The following is an 18,112-nucleotide window of genomic DNA, read 5'->3' on the forward strand; positions in this document are numbered from 1 at the left end:
TACTCCTAGCTCTTTCTGCTATTTATTTTTTTCAAATACAGTCATACTCTTTATGCTTCCTGTGTTGCTGGGATGATCAGTGCATATCTCCATATCCAGTTATTGCTAACTTTTGTCGAAGTTAGTCTGGAATTGCCGTGATCTTGATTCTGCAGATTGTGAAGCTTGATTTCAGGTGTGAGTCAATCTGCCTTTGCTCTTATTCTTTATGAAAGGAAGCTGTATTTGGGATTTAGTTTATTTTCATAAACATGTTATTATTTAAGTACCAGAAATTGAGGAATCATTTTTACTATCGGAGATAGGCTGTAACTTCATATAAGGCCATACAGCCATAAGAGAAAACTGAGCAGTAAAAATCAGTTAATGTCGATACCAATGACTCTTACGATTCTCATTCATGTGTAGAAAGCTCACATTCATGTGTAGAAAGCTCACATTTGTGGAGAGACTCAAGTACACAGAGGTAAACCAAGTTGGTAAATAGGTGAAGAATGAGTTTTCCATGAAGAGAGTTGAAAATTCTGAGTTTGGAAAGAGAAGAGGTGGCAAGGTAATGAACTAAAGGCGAGGGGCAGCCCTGCAAGGATAAGCAGCATGATGAGTTCCTATACACAGTTTTTATTTTTTAATACTCCTCTGATTTTTAGTTTGTAGCTAATTCTAGAATTTTTGAAGTAGATATAAAATTAGCTTTACAAAAAATAAAAACCTCAGATGCTCAGATTTCATATACCATATGTAATGTCTTTTCTTTTCAAACAAAAACTATGGCATTGGTTTGCAGAACTGCCTGCAGTAGGGAATCTGACATGATAATTCTTACAGAGGTTATTTATGAAGGCATTGGTATCTGGAGAAACCTAGGGGAAAAAAGATGGAGAGATTAGTGGAAAGAGCCAGTAAAACTGTCTCAAGTAAAGTCTTGTTTTGACTTGAAGCTCCAGGGATGTGCCTTGGAGCACAAACTTCATGCCTGTCAAGAGATTCAGCTTTTTATACGCCTCATCAGTCATTGGTTGACCTTTGGGTCTTGACTTCCCAAGCAAGTCTACACCAATTAGTGGGATACAATTGTCTGGAGAAGTGGTCAAGGGTAAGCCCTGAGCAGCTAAAATGACAACTTGGTAATGGTTACCCAATATTAGAAAAGAGATTTAGGATGTTCCTACCCCACCTCCTGTAGTGGACCTTGTAAGATGCATGCACTTTTACTAGTAACCACTCTGCTTAGCTCAGGAACTGACTAATGAACCTGGTATGGTTTCTCAGAAAGTGTACTTTTGAAAATGAAACCTATTGAGATATGCTCAAAAGTAAGTGAAGCTCTTTGCAAAATGTGAGCTTTCTTTCATATTTAAGTATCTTATCAGAATTTAGAAGGAAAAATATTTCCTATACAGGAAAGAAATACATGAAAGGAATTACTCGAACAAATGTTTGAATAATGTGTAGGTATTTTAAAAATGAGAAGACAATAATTTATCATGGGAATTTTTTTTTCATTTTTTAAAATATTTTTATTGTGATTAATAGAGGGGTTACATTATATCCACCAGATAGAAGGTGCATAACTTCACAAACATTGATACCCTTTCTCATGACATGGTCCCCAGTTCCCTCCCACCCTCCCCCTGCTTAACTTGATTTCCACCCTTCCCTATCCAATTTCAAATAACGACATATAAAATATATCAAATAACAAGGTGAAATATTGTAACAATATGATATAACCAAAGGACAGCAAAAGAGATGAGAGATAACATAGTACAATAAGAACAACAGTCACTCACTATACGGCTTTTGTTTCCTTATCCTGGAGGTCCTTACATTTCGTGGCCTTATGTCTCTAGATTTTGTTCTATTGTAAATCTCTGGTACGAGAGCCCAAGGTTTCTACTGATTATGACAAATGAGCGAGACTACTGGACCTATGTTCCTTTGAGTATGGCTTACTTCACTTAATATGATTTTTTCTAAGTCTTTCCAATTCCTTACAAATGGAGCAAGGTCGTTCTTTCTGACAGCAGCATAGAATTCCATTGTGTACAAATACCACATCTTGTTGATCCACTCACCAACTGAGGGGCATCTGGGTTGGTTCCATAACTTTGCTATGGTAAATAGTGCTGCAATGAACATCATTGTGCTAGTGGATTTAGTATGCCCTTGTTTCTGGACAACTGGGTAAATACCAAATAGTGGAATTGCTGGGTCATAGGGGATCTCTATGTTTAGTCTTTTGAGGAACTGCCATACTGCTTTCCTTAGTGGTTGAACGAGTTTGCACTCCGACCAACAGTGTAGTAGTGATCCCTCCTGGCCACATTCCCTCCAGCATTTGATCAGTGCTACCCTTTCTTCTTAATTTTGTAGTATATACAATAAATTGCTGATTTCATTCGCCTCCACCTTCCTCTCTTCATGCATGTACCCCTTTCCACTTGGCCCCCCATTCTCCCTGTTTCAAGTTCCTTTTTCCTGATGCTTATTTTTGGGGCTTTGACTTTGACTGTCTAATGCATTACACTATTAGGGATTTACATAAAGCCTACCAAATTTCAGTTAATACTTTTATAACCACTTATATATTACCCACATGTTTATTTGTATATTGACAGGCAGGTTCTAGGTATCACACATGAAGAAGTTTTTAAGTGAAGATAGTTAGACCCTGAGAAACAAAGTATGCATAATACTCAGCCACTTTCATCATGGTGTTCTTTATCCATAGTTGATGATTCAAAATTATTCAGAAAAATCTGTTACATCTGTACTGAAGGTATACAAACATGTTTCTTGTCATCATTCCCTAAATATCAGGTAACAACCAATTACATAGCATTTGTAATGTAAGAAGTAGTAAGAAATGATATAAGATGTACAGGCGGTTATATGCAGATACCACAGTACTCTATACAAGAGATTGGAGTAGAAGCAGGTTTTGGTAGTCTTAAACAAGAAGAGGAAAGGCATACAATTGATCTTCTGTGGATACTAAAGGGTGATTGTGTATGATTATTGATTTATTTCTCATCTACAAAGGGCTTCTTACTTATTAAATAAACAATAGAATAAAATGCATTTTGCATTTCAGTAAAACATTATGAAGATAATAAATACCTCTCTATTAGCCATTTTTTCTTTTGCTAGTAAATGTTTCTTTTTTTATTTTCTCAAAGTGTCATTTTTTTTTGCCAGTCCTGGCCTTGAGCTCAGGGCCTGAGCACTGTGCTTGGATATTCTCAAGGCTAGAGCTCTACCACTTGAGCCTCAACACCACTTCCGGCTTTTTCTATATATGTGGTACCAAGAATCGAACCCTGGTCTTCATGCATGCTAGGCAAGCACTTTAACCACTGGGCCAAACTTCCAGCTCAAAGTGTCATTTTTAATACCTTATATATTCTTTTTCTAAATTATATTTTATTTTTTCATATATTTTTATTATAATTAATATAAGGGTTACATGATATTTGCCAGATAGAAGGTTCATTAATTCACGTACATTGATACCCTTTCATATGTCTTGATCCCCATTTCCCTCCCCCCACCCCCACCGCTCATCTTGTTTTCCCCCTTCCCTATCCAATTTCAAATAACCAAGTACAAATATATCCGATATATCAGGTAACAAAATGAGATACTGTAACAATATGAGATAACCAAGGGACAGCAAAAGAGATGAAAGATAACGTAGTACCTTAAGAACAACAATCATTCATTATATGGCTTTTGTTTCTATATCCTAGAGGTCCTTTCATTTAGCATCATACAAGGTTTTGCTCTATTGCAAATCTCTGCTAGGAGAGCCCAAGGTTTCTACTGATTATGACAAATGAGGGAAACCATTGAGCCTAAGTTCCTTTGAGTCTGGCTTACTTCACTTAATATGATCTTTTCTAAGTCTTTCCATTTCCTAACAAATACGTCGATGTTGTTCTTTCTGACAGCAGCATAGAATTCCATTGTGTACAAATACCACATCTTGTTGATCCACTCATCAACTGAGGGACATCTAGGTTGGTTCCATATCTTTGCTATGGTGAATGGTGCTGCAATGAACATCGTTGTGCTGGTGGATTTAGTATGTCCTTGTTTCTGGTTGATTGGGTAAATGTCTAGTAGTGGAATTCTGGGTCATAGGGGAGCTCTATGTTTAGTCTTTTGAGGAACTGCCATACTGATTTCCATAGTGGTTGAACAAGTTTGCACTCCCACCAACAGTGTAGTAGTGATCCCTCCTGGCCACATCCTCTCCAGCATCTGTTGTTATTAGTTTTCTTGATCCTGGCCATTCTAAGTGGAGTGAGGTAGAATCTTAGAGTTGTTTTGATTTGCATTTCTTTTATGACCAGAGATGTTGAGCATTTCTGCATGTGTCTATAGGCCATTTTTGTTTCTTCTTCAGAGAAGTCTCTCTTTAAGTCTTTGGCCTATGTTTTAATGGGATGGTTGTTACTTTGGAGATTAGTTTTGGAGTGATTCAATTTTTTGAGCTGTTGATATATTTTAGATATGAGGCCTTTGTCTGTTGTATGGTTGGTGAAGATCTGCTCCCATTCTGTACACGTCTTAATTAATTTACTAGCTATGTCCTTTGTTATACAAATCATGGGAAATTTTAATGAAGATGTCCTTTGGAGTATGAAATACCAGATTTTAAATGTCAGCATATTTTTCATTAACAAAGTCTCAGAATGAAGTTATTTCCTTCAAAATTTAGTTTTATCATCATAAAATCAAAGAAAAATGATGAATAATCATGATAAAGTGTAATAGAGCTATCTTTGTCCATTAGCTCCAGTATACAACACTAAAATAGTATTAAAAGGGTAGTTTTTTGTTTGTTTATTTTTGTTGTTGTTATTTGTTTTCTTTGATTTTGGTTTTGGGGCTTGAAATCTGAGCCTGGGCACTTTCCCTGAGATCTTCAGGTCAAGCCTGCCACCCTACCCTTGGGCCTGGGCATTTTCCCTGGGCTCTTCAGCTCAAGGCTATCACCCTACCCTTTGAGTCAAAGTCAAGTTTTCTAGTTGTTAATTGGTGATAAGTGTCTCCCAGACTTTAGTGGACTTTAGTGCCCTGGGTCGGCTTTGGTGATCCTCTGATCTCAGACTCCTGAGTAGCAAGGATTACAGGCCTTAGCCACGACATCCAGCTTCAAAGGATTGAATTTTGTTAAATGTTTATATTTATAAATTATTTGAGCAATATAACCAAAGTTGAAAAGGGAGACTTAAATACTAATTAGTTTAGGTGTGATATTTTAGGCAATAATTATTCGTCATGAAATTTACTTGTTAGTTATTTGAATAAAGTATGTCTTCAGACACACTGTTTCTGTCTAGTTTGCCAGATGTAATGAATAGATGAAGAGAAGAAAAATTAGCATAGAATAATTTATGATGAGAGAGGAAGAGACTGTAAATGTATTCACAAGGGATAGTCAATTAAAATCAAACATCGTAATTTATTTAACCATCCTTGCTTTATTTAAAAAATACTGAATGCTCATTCTATGCCATTCATTGCTATTCATAATAATAAATATCTTTGTAATATATATAGATACAATAGCCTATAAAAGCGAAACCAAAAACGTGTGAATTTGCTTGCATGAATGCCTTGACACAGTAAGTATATTGCACTGACAGGCATGATTGACATGCTGCAGGATGCCACTTTAATTACACTGGAGAGGAAAGGATTGTTAAGGCTAGTCACTAAACCATGTCAAAGTTTAGTTTAGGAGTATTTGTAAAATAAAGTAAGAACATAGTTTCAAAGGCCTTAAAGCAGGCAATGGAATTGATACAAAGTCCAAGTGAGTATTAAGTAAGCTTGAGTGGAACAAGAGATAAAGCTTAAATAAGTGAGAAGGAGCCAGTCCCTAAAGGATCATGCTAATGAAATAATGATTTCTGGTCCTCAGTCATCCATCTATAGATGTATGGAAGGCTATAAATGTATGGAAGGCTGTATATATGGGTCTGTTCATCCCCAAAGAAATGGATATGTAGGTTTTCCTGCTGTGAACATTTCGAGAATTTTTGTCCCATTTACAGGAATAGCTTCTCAAAAGCCATTTAAGTATTTATTCATCTAATCATTAGTTTCTGTTGAACATGATTCTTGGCATTTGGAGTATCAATATAAATATGTAGTAATAAGTTTCTGACTTTCTAGTCCTACCTCCTAGTAGAATCTAGAGGACAAAGGAATAAAGAAAAATTTTAATATTTAAAAAGTAAAATAAGCCTGGCGTTGTGGATCATGCCTCTAATCCTAGCTACTCAGGAGACTCAGATCTGAGTATTGAGATTCAAAGCCAGCTTGGGAACAAAAGTACCTGAGAATCTTTTCTACAATTAATCTGTTGACAATGGAAAGTGGGGCTTAGCTCAAGGGGTAGGGTGGTATCCTTGAGCTGAAGTGCTGAAGGATAGCCCCATTACTGACAAAACCTTACAAAGCAACTTATAGACTGTTTAATACCACAAGGAGAGGATGAACATATTGCCAGAAGAAGAGTTAGCTGGAGTGAGGGTTGAAGGGGCATGCTATAATATAATATAACATGTTTAGCGGCACCAAAGTAGGTATTTGAACAGATTAGGTGATACTATCAGTGAGCTATAGACAGGCTTGGTTATGATACAAGCTAAGAATTTCTATGAAAATTATAGTCTTAACTTATACCTAGACAAGAAATTTGGTATGGGCAGTGAACATTAAAAGGAGATATTTATGTTTCTAGAAGTTCAGATGTTCAAGGGGTGATGAAATGAGATCCAAAATGTAGTAGACTCTTTTAGATAATTATACTTTTTAGATTATTATATTTTAAGAGCAGAGATAAAAAATGAAGACTCCAAAGGTTTCTATAATGCAGTAGGTAAGAATTTTATGTCATCAGAACAGAAAGAAGAGTTTCAGAAGGAAGACAATACGATTATTGAGCATTTCAGAAAATAAAATATGGAAGTATAGAAAGACCATAGACTTCTACTTTTGTGAATTTTAGTTAATTAGATAAACTTCGAATAAATTCCTGTCCATCAGTTTTCTCCGTTTAAATTCAGATTGATGTGAATTTCCTTGAATATCTAGTTCTAGTACTAATTATCAAAATATTATGGAAGAAACTAAGGTAAAGCCCCAAGCACATATCCCATATAAGCTTTACTAATTTCTTAGGATTTGTAATTATATGGCACATATTAAATATATATTTAGTATATTTTTAGTTTGATATTTCTCATGGTGAATCAGTCAAAATTCTGTAACATAAGGGTATCTACATTCACATATGCCACCTATTATGCATTATTTATTTACATAGCTGAAAAAATATTACTTTACTTTGTACTTATCTGCTAAATAAGTGACTCAATTTGGGAGACTGTGTTCACATGTTCATGAGGTACAACGGGCCATTATTATCTCATAAGTATTATCTTATAAAGTCAGTATCTAAGAAATTGAAAGCAATTATTAGAGTTTCAGGAAATGAAAAGACAGAGTTTTACCAATGGATACAATGTGTGTGTATGTGTGTGTGTGTATGCATGTGTATGTGAGCGTGTGTGGCCATGTGTGTATGTGTGTGACAGATTGGGGGCTTGAATTCAGGTGCTGACATCTTCCCTGATTTGATTTGCTTAAAGCCAGGGATCTACCACTTAAGCCACAGGAACAGTGCCCAGGCCAAGTTCAAGCCCCAAGACTGATCAAAACAAACAAACAAACAAACAAATATATATATATATATATATGGTATATTGAAATTAGTAACCACAATAAGGTGTATATTTCTCTTCAAGGATCAAATTGTTTACTTTGTATCATGGGTTCACAGACAATGGTACTTTTCCTTTTATAATCTAGAGGTGAGTAATTGCAATGATATACAGAACATTCAATCATTTTCTAAACTTTGAAAAGATAGAGCTGATAAGCTTTCTCTGCCCTATTGTATGATTTCTAAGGTGAGAATTTTACCATGCAACTAAAGCCTCCACCAGCATTACCACTGCAACTTCTCTTAATCATGATGAAATCATTTCAGTTCTCTGAGATTATACAGCACTCACTCTTCCAGGTTTTGGTACACCTCATGTACTGCTTTAATGATGCAGTACATGATTAGCTCTTTACCATATATTTTGTGAATCAAGTATATAAATGAGATATCAAAAGCCATTATCAATAATTTTACTGTAGCCCCTTAGACAAATAACAGTGACTGTAGTTAGCAGATAATTAAGAGAATAATTGTGCTGAATGAATAAACAAATAGATACCTACAACATTTAAAACTCTAATTAATGAGATATTTTCAAGACCCCTTTGTAGTATTACAAGGAAAGTAGACCTATATAAACTAGATTAATTGAATACAGTGTCCGAATAAAGACACTGCCTAGTTTACCTTTTGATATGAGAATATGATGGATTACATGAAATTTATTTGAATAACATGATTTGATTTCTAGAAGCTTATTTATGTTGCCTATCTCTTCAAATTGTGACATTTGGACAAATATTTTTTTATTTTTTACTAAATTTTCACCAGTCACAGTTTCTTAATTCACTAAGTGAATGGGATGTACTTCACCAATAAAAAGTCCCTAAATGAAATAGATAAAATTTAAAATTATTTTGGCTTTTGTTGATGCGTTTATTTCTTAACCCTATATATATATGTCAAATATTTATGTATATTAAAAAGTCTGCGTATGTATAAAGCAAATAATTTATTTTGTAATCCAAGGTTTTTAATAAGAAATCTATTTATGTTTTAATTTGGTCAGTTTAAATTTGTTAACATAATTTGATATTTTAGCATATTCTGCATCTTCAATACTCATATTATTTTCCTTCAAATTTTTAAATAGTTGTTCTTGTTTTCATTTTGAGAAATCATATTATACGTACTAGAGAAATAAATAGACAGATAGATAGATGCCACCCCTGCCATCATCTGCTTATCTTCTCAAATGATATGATTCTGTTTTTTTATGTATATATATGGAATATAATGGCTGTTTTGGCTTTTCCAATTTTTGTCCACCAACCTCTACGTGCACGTCACTCCCTAAAGAAGTTTAAATTTGTGGGTATCCATTTAATATTAAATTGTTTTTAGCTATCCAGATGAGAAATAGCATTGGAATCCTTCCATAAATATATCATCCTTATTCAAATTTGTGTACACATATGTATAACCCTATATATATTTTCATGTATATTTTGTATATAACTACATGACATTTGTCTCTTTGAGACAGAGTTGTTACATCACCTAACATGATAGTTCTACATCCATTCATTCCCTGAAAATGACTTAATATTCTTTCTGATAGATGATAATAATTCCATTATATGTGTGCTGGCACATATGAGCATGCACACACACACTTTACTCGCCAGATATCCTTGATCTTTGATTTATTAAATAAAAACAAGTTAGCATAACTTCTTGGTTATTAGTGTATAGAAAATACAGGCCTTTTATCAAAACAGAATGTACATAATCCTTTTTTATATTTCACAGTGATTAAAATATATTAATCACAATATGTGATCTGTAATATTTCATTTTATCGTGTTTGTTTCTCCCAATAGTTATTTATTTCATTTTTCTACTATAGTGTATAATGGAAATAAAGAAAATATTGGAGCATTTAAATTTTTTTCTGACTTAATGAATGAATCATCCTTGATTTTATATATATATATTTTAAATTTCTAGTTCAGATAAGTCTTTCTTGAATTTTTTTCTATTATTGCTTCTTTATTAAATACAAAAGATGTGATTCTTTAAAAGTGCAGGTGTGTGTGTATGTGTATGTGATTTTTCTATAAACTTGACTTATATCAATATAATAGAGAAAGTTTGATTGATTCCTTTATTAACTTTTTAATTTAAAAGGCTATCTCTTTTATTAAAGGGCCTAAGGAAAGATCACAATCATTGATTTGTGGATTTTTATTGCAATAAAAGTCCCACTCATCTAAAAATCTTTGCTATATAATTTCTGAATACATGTAATTCAATTCAACTACACACTATGTAACAAAAGCTGATAAAGGTGTGAGTGTATTTTTAATATAATATGTGACTTCTTTTCTTTTTAATGTTGTTTCTGCATCTGTAACCTAAGGCCTTGGCATTGTCTCTGTGCTTTTGTGATCCAGACTAGTGCTCTACCATTTTAAGTCACAGTTCCATTCTGCTTTTTTATCTTCTATTATTTATTTATTTACTTATTTATTTATTTATTATAAAGATTCTCTCATACTTCTTGCCCAGGTGGATTTAAACAGCTACCCCACAGATCTCAGGTTCTAAATAGGTGTGAACCACTAGTGCCTGGTTATGTGACAGTTTTGATGATTTTTCTACTGATGATTGTGACTAATCTGAGAAACAATACAGTTAATTAAATTGGATCGTTCATATTTTGGGTATTTTTTTCTTTTCCATAATTAGCAAGTGTAGTAGCTTTAAACACATAAACAGTTTTGATAGAGAGAGCTTTGGTTGTATCCACACAATTGTACTACATTCATAGAGAAGAAAAATTATCTTTGGCAGAGGAAAGGAGGCTGTACTACTTGAGATAGTATTTAGGATCTAAATTCTTGCTCCCCAGATATTCTACCAGTGTATCAAGTTTTTGATACACTAATTAATTTTAAGATAGAGTCTTGCTTGTTTTTTTTTGTGGGGGAGCTTGTGTTTCTTTTTATCTATTTTGCTTGATCTGTAATGTCACTGGGAACACGTGCACATTCCCGCACAAGTACTGTGATTTTCAGGAAGCTGAGAAAACAAATGTAGGGCACTATTGGTGGAGTTGGTCACAAACTTGATCCCCCAGTACCTACCTCCCAGCTAGCAAAGATTATAGGCTAAGCCACTGACCCCCATAGGAAAAGAACATTTAACTTTTCTGTAATAATTGATTTGAACTATAATAGGAGAGGGAATTGAATCATTTGATGCATCCTGTTACTCATATTCATACATAAAGAAGCCAATACATAATTCCAAACATGAATCCAAATAATATATTAATCATTCAGCAAAAACTAGTGGAGTATGGATCACTTGCTTTAAGTGTTAAATAATTTTTCAGAGAATTGTTACTTCAGAAACTTTATTTAGTTTTTTTAGATTTATAATTATTCTGTATGATGAGCTGAAGAATTACCCATTGTTTATTTTCACCACATTTTCCTAATCTAATTGTTAAAATTTGGTCCATATTCATAAGAGTAAAAATTTAGTATAAGCTCAAATAATACCTTTGTGCCACCACTTTGATATTGACAAAAACCCTAATTGTTCATTGAGTGTTCTAATTGTAAAGGCTGTGTAACATTCTACTAAAGATATTCTGAGTATATTATGCTTTCAAATTATTTATATCTTATATATACATTTGGTCTCTCTCTATATATATATAATTTATATATCTAAAGGGGATATCACACAAATTAATATCCACATTTGTGGATGCTGAATATTGTCTGTGTTATTGTTTCTAACTCTCCTATATTAAAGAAACTGTATTGGCTATGATAGTTTATTTTATTATGAAAAGGCCCAAGAGTAGCATGTATGAATTTTAATCATATTTACAAACTTTGTTTTACAAAACATGATATAATAATGCAAAATGTATTTGGAGAAAAATGAAATAATGAAACTGAAAATCATATACATTTTATTATACATCATTTTAACTTGTGGCATCATTGAAAACATTTAAGATATAATAGAAAGCAAGGAAAGGACTTCAGAGAAAATTATTAGGGTAAAGAATCACTATTTTTATCTTTCCTATTTATAAATATCAGTTACCTAATCATATAAACTTCAACATGAACATATGTGTAAAGGATGTATCTGAAATCCATTCTGGGAACAATACATTCATGGAGAAAATCCAACTTAAGGACTACACCAAACTAATCAGAATAACACTTTGAAAAATGATGAATTTATTCTTAATGCGTTATGAAGCTCAAGACATCACCTAAGAGTATTGGAATATAGCTGCAATTAAACAAGTTAGTATAATAAAGATGCATATTTAAGGTTGTTTTATTTATACAAAGTTTTTATAGCCTATTAAATGTTGTACAGTTTAGCACATTCTATCTATAGTAAAAACTAGGTAATTACAAGTTTTTTCTTTTTATTTTGACAAAACCATGATGTATATGATAGGTAACTTCTGTTGTGCTTTAAGAAAATGCCAATTTTAATTACACACACACAAAAAGTAAATATAATATTTAGGAAACATGAATTTCTTTTCATTGCTGATTGTCCAGGTCTGGCTGTGGATCACTTTAGTGAACGCATATACTGGGCTGACTTTGAGCTTTCTGTGATTGGCAGTGTCCTGTATGATGGTTCTGACGCAGTCATCTCTGTCAGCAGTAAACAAGGTTAGTAAAATGCTTTGGGTTTTGATTATAATTTTGTTGAGACTTTTCAATCGTAGCATACAAGTATGGGGGTCTTTGTATTCTGAATTTCCTTTTATCCTACTTTTAACTCATGCACTAATTAAAATTGTAGTCCTGTTGGAATAAAGGACAGGGAAGCATAATCTCTTGATTTGGATATCTGCCATTTCTATCCAGTTTCAAAATAATTCAGTTGTTTATGCAGTTATTTTTTTCTCAGTAGGATAATCCAAGTAGCCATGACCAGCACCTGAAAACACTTCTTTAGTTTAGTTTTTAGTTGAAAACAAGAGATAAATATGTAATTGAACATCACACACACAAAGAGTTATTGGTATTATGGAAAACCTGAGACAAGTAAAGATTAGACATAATTAAAATTATGTTCTAAATGAGTTTGTATGTCATAGATCCATATCAATCAATAAAATATAACATTTTATATAGAATATATATCCAATCATAGATTTTTACATCTATGTAGTTATGTTTATATCTCTAGGACTGTGTCCATAACCTTGGGTACTCGAATATTGAATCATCGTTCTTGTACTATCTGGTTCTAATAGCCACATACCAAGGAGACTGTGTGTCTTTTGTTCCTTTCATCTTGACTTATTTCACTCAACTTGATTCACTCCAGTTTCATCCATTTCCCAGTGATGCCATTATTTTATTTTCTCTGTTGGCTATGTAGAATTCCATTGTATATATGTACCACTTTTTTTTTTATCCATTCATCTGTAGTAGATGGGCATTTTCTTTAAGGTCAGGAATTGTGAGCATTTTCTCAGATATTCATAGGCAATTTTTACTTCTTCTGAGAAGTCTCTATTTATTTCCATTGTCCATTTAGTGATATAATTGAGTTAACTTCCATGAGGGTAAGGTTTTATTTAGTTCCTTGTATGCTATGGATCTTAGATCCTTGCATATATAGCTGGTAAAGATCTTCTGACACTCTGTTGACTGTCTTTCTAGGTTCACAACCATAATCTTTGCTGTCGAGAAACATTTTAGTTTGACATAGTCATTTACTTTGATGATATTTCTTAAAACACCAAATGTGAAGCTTTTAAAATAATAATAATATTTTAAGCACGATCATGGATGAAACGAGTTTTTAGATTTGAGTACTTAAAATTTTATAAAATTTTAAAAAATTTGAAAATTTTAGTTCCGATGCACCAGTCTGAGATTTTTTTCTTTGCTCATCATTTATAATTGTATGGAAAAATGTCTCTATATCACTATAATGTATTACCATGAGTTAACCAGTTTTAGTTTATATATATATATATATATATTTATATGTATCTTAAGAGACTTGAATATACACATGAATATTCACTGTATATACACAGAAGTTATTTTGTGATTTAAAATCTCTAGATCATCCATAAAAATGAATTTTTTGTTAAAATTTTTTGTTATTAAAGTTAATAGTAATTTGTACTTAATGTTCAAATTGGTAATACAATCAGTATGATTTTTAGCCCAATTGCTGATGCAGTGATGGTTTTCAATATTGTTTTTTCCTTTTAATACTATTTCTAAACCAGAAAATAGTTATTTTCCTTTTCTGTTTGTTTCTACTTTGAGATACGGTCTTCAGACCTGGACTATGTGAGCTTGAAACTTATTGTTAGCATGATATTGAATTCAGGACTTTTCTATATTAACCTTCCAAGTGTTAGGATTAGAGACATATATTTGTAGGTTGGCAATTTTTATTTGTTTTATTTGTGAATATCTTCCCATGATTCCTTGATAAATAAGTTGTTTGTGTGATATATTACAATTATTAATTTGATTTAGAATACAATTTTAAAGTTTCATGAACTGCTTATGCTTGTGCTTTGGAAGAGGTAGGGATGTGTGCAGAAATTTGTCTGTCAACTACATATCAGAGAACTTTCCTTTGCATTTGATACCCTCAAAATGATGAACATGTGAAAGTGATGAGAGACATGTTTAGTATCTCACAAATATCTAAAATTCTAACAACTTCACAGCCATTATTAAAATTATTGCAAATCTTAAAGATTTATTTTATGAGATTTTTCTGTATGAACTTTAATGACAAGTATTTTTTCTGAGTATATAAATCACAATGCTGATCATCTCAGTGTTCTTTAAATTGTAGGTTTATTGCATCCACATAGAATTGATATCTTCGAAGATTACATATATGGAGCAGGGCCTAAGAATGGTGTATTTCAAGTACAAAAGTATGGACATGGCTTAGTCAAGTATCTGGCTTTGGATGTTGATAAAACAAAGGGTGTCCTAATAGCTCATCGGTATAAACAACTAGACTGTAAGTAGTGTGTTTTATAAAGTTTTCTATATGGATGAATTATTTTTCTTATACCTTATAAATAATATATTTTAAATTTTCCAGACTATTTCAATGTTTGTTAATGTAGTACATTTAATTTTAATATCTACACATTTTTTCAAACTAAAGATAGAGTAGTCTCTTCTCAATATCTAAAATTTAGGTTAGGTCCCAGAACATTAAAGTTCAACTTATGTTTAAACACAGCTGTAAATGGATCTTCAGTTTCTAAGATCATTTATAAACCTCAAAAGAATTAGTCACAAAAAAGAACAGAAATAAAGATTTGAATAACACCCTGTCTTTGGGAAAGCATAATGAAAGAGATTCTTTTTTTTAGTTATGTGTGTTCTAATGGTGATTTGTATTCCTGAGTAATCATTTCAAATTTGTCATTTTGCATACTTGAATTTTACCCTGTTGAAACCTATTGTGACTGTATTCTTATTGTTTTTTTTTTCTTCTCTTACTTTAAATTTTTTCTTCATCTTCTTTTATCAGTACCTAATCCTTGCTTGGCTTTAACATGTGACTTCCTCTGTTTGCTCAATCCTTCTGGAGCCACCTGTGTCTGCCCAGAAGGAAAGTACTTGATTAATGGAACCTGTGATGATGACATCATGTTAGGTAGGTATTCTCTGTTATTCTATTAAAAATAAATTAGTGGTTATGATAAGTTTTCATAACTATTGGAATGGAGGAGGTAGTTCCATTCTTTCTTCTTTCTTGTTCAGCATCCTCTGTACTTGATAATCCTCAGGGTTTCCTATAAACTCCCCTCTCCTCACTTTTAGCATTACATTCTGCTTTTATTCACAAAATCAGATTGAGAACTTTGAAGTTTTGCTCAGAATTGAAAGATACTTTTCTGTATCTTATTCTGTGGTGGCTTTAATACCAGTACTCAAATCAGTTTTATGCATCTAATACCTAAACATTAAGTTGGAAACCAATGATTAGTTTAGAAACAGAGTCTCAGATTTTGGGGTAAAATTTTATTTAAAATTAGTTTTCCTACTACTAATAATGACAGTAAATAAATATGTTGCAACTTATGAGCAAGGAGTGACATTAACTTAGAAAACAAATGATAAGATTACTTCATGTAATTTAAACTTTTAATGCTTAAGTTTTGGATGAATAATAACATTATCATATCATTTCATTTCAGAAACTAGATGCTAAATACCAAAATATAAAATAAAATATAAAAATATGAGGAGACAGGAAAAATGTTTTCCTGAATGTACAGGTTGACAGTAAATTCTTTCATCATTAAGACATTTTATAGGGAAAATTAATATGAAGAGAAATTCATACTTACTAAATTTTATGACACAGACAAAAACATTGTCCTCCAAAATCACTTGTGGATCACAGCAGACATTTTTCTCTTGAGATATATGCACTGGATTTCTTCAATGCAATGTTTATTCATCGTATTTTCCTCTACTAGAATTAACTCTCATCTGAACATGAGTCTTTACCTATATTCATCTTTTTTCCATGTATTTTTATTGTAATTATTAGAAGGATTACATTATATTCACCAGATAGAAAGTGCCTTACTTCACAAACATTGATACCCTTTCTCAAGTCTTGGTCCCCATTTCCCTACCCCCAACTCCACCCCTCATATTCTTTTCTCCCTTTCCCTATTCTATTTCAAAAAACCAGATAAGCATTTGTACAATGTATCAGATAACAAGGTAAAATACTATAACAATATGAGATAACCAAGGGACAGCAGAACAGATGAGAAACAACATAGTACATTCTGATTGACAGTTTTCTCCTTACATTCTGTGGAGGTGTCCATAAAGGTTGAAGGCCTTTTACATAATATTCTCTGTTTAAAGCCATCAAAAATCTACCCTTGAATATAAAATCCATAAGAACAGTATATTACATTAAGAGAGCCTGTTTACATACACACACACACACACACACACACACACACACACACACACACACACACAGAGGGAGCTATGTGAAAAACTTACAAATAATACATAAAGACAACAACTTTTCATATCAGTTAAACAGTAGTGTGGGGAGAATGCATTATGGGTAGCAATATTAGAAAGTTCTCGATCCAGAGCTCCAGGTCAATCATGTTTGTTGTTTTCCATGAGCCCAATAGTGTTAATTATTGGTAAGATGATGTCACTGGAAATTGGTTATCCTCTATCTCCCTCATCACAATCAGAAAGACAGCAATTTCTCTATGATGAAGAATAAGTTAATTAAGTGAGCATTTTCATAAAATGTCACAGTTGCTCTTATTGGTTCATGGAAGCACTTTATGCTTTACCTCTTAACAGAAACAGATGCTTTTAAAGGTTAACAACTTTACTTTTTGGCTTTAAGATCTACATTTCAATGGCTCCTCACATATAACACATGTGAACATATGTTCACAGAAATGCCTATGAACCCCATGTACTTAAATAACCAAGTGGATATCTATACATCTAGCCCATAGAAAAAGACAATTTGAATCATTCTCAAGTATGAAGATAAGTAAAGGATTTTAGATGTATTCATTTATATAGATAAACTGTGGTTAATTTTCCTGACATTAATATTTGATAGAGTCAAGTTTTGCCACCCTATATAATTACTTGAGTTTCTCTGGTTGCTATTATTAAATAATGAGCATGCTGAATATTTTTAATGTTCAGGTAAGAAATTTGAAATTCAGATATAATGTATTGATCTTAAAAAAAATCACTTCCTCTTTCCTATACTTGATTGTAATTGCTGGGATTTGACGTTTATTTATTGACAGAAGCAGACTTCTTTGTTCTTTATAGAAGTATCACTGTAAACTGCTTTTAAAAAATATAACTCAATTCCAGTTAATGATATTAGCATCTCATTTTTAAATTTCTGGTGCTTAATGAATTGAGATATAGAAATAATAAGAATTTTCAATATTAATGTGGTTTACATTATAAGAACATCAGGTGAAAATAATTCTCTTCACAATAATGCCAACCCTGTTTAGTCTTTTGAGGAACTGCCATACTGCTTTCCATAGTGGTTGAATGAGTTTGCACTCCCACCAACAGTGTAGTAGTGATCCCTCCTGGCCACATCCCCTCCAGCATCTGTTGTTATTAGTTTTCTTGATCCTGGCCATTCTAACTGGAGTGAGGTGGAATCTTAGCGTTGTTTTGATTTGCATTTCTTTTATGACCAGAGATGTTGAGCATAGTGCTTTAAATAGTTTTCTTGGGTAATTCCAGTTGTACCTATTAGGATATATTTTACTGAGTT

At 32.5% G+C, this 18,112-nt stretch overlaps 1 protein-coding gene across 1 annotated transcript in view; it reads left to right on the forward strand.

Moving 5' to 3' along the window:
• The window catches only part of Lrp1b (LDL receptor related protein 1B), a 1,652,823-nt gene that overhangs the window by 1,550,269 nt on the left and 84,442 nt on the right, over positions 1 to 18,112 (forward strand). The window contains exons 80-82 of the mRNA XM_090342868.1: positions 12,352 to 12,468; positions 14,636 to 14,809; positions 15,332 to 15,457. Of these exons, the coding sequence (XP_090198994.1) occupies positions 12,352 to 12,468; positions 14,636 to 14,809; positions 15,332 to 15,457 (417 nt within the window). The remainder of the gene's footprint in view (positions 1 to 12,351; positions 12,469 to 14,635; positions 14,810 to 15,331; positions 15,458 to 18,112) is intronic.

This window comes from Megascapheus bottae, chromosome 12 (assembly GCF_031878675.1).
Source record: "Megascapheus bottae isolate mThoBot1 chromosome 12, mThoBot2.hap1, whole genome shotgun sequence".
Classification (NCBI taxonomy): Eukaryota; Metazoa; Chordata; class Mammalia; order Rodentia; family Geomyidae; genus Megascapheus; species Megascapheus bottae.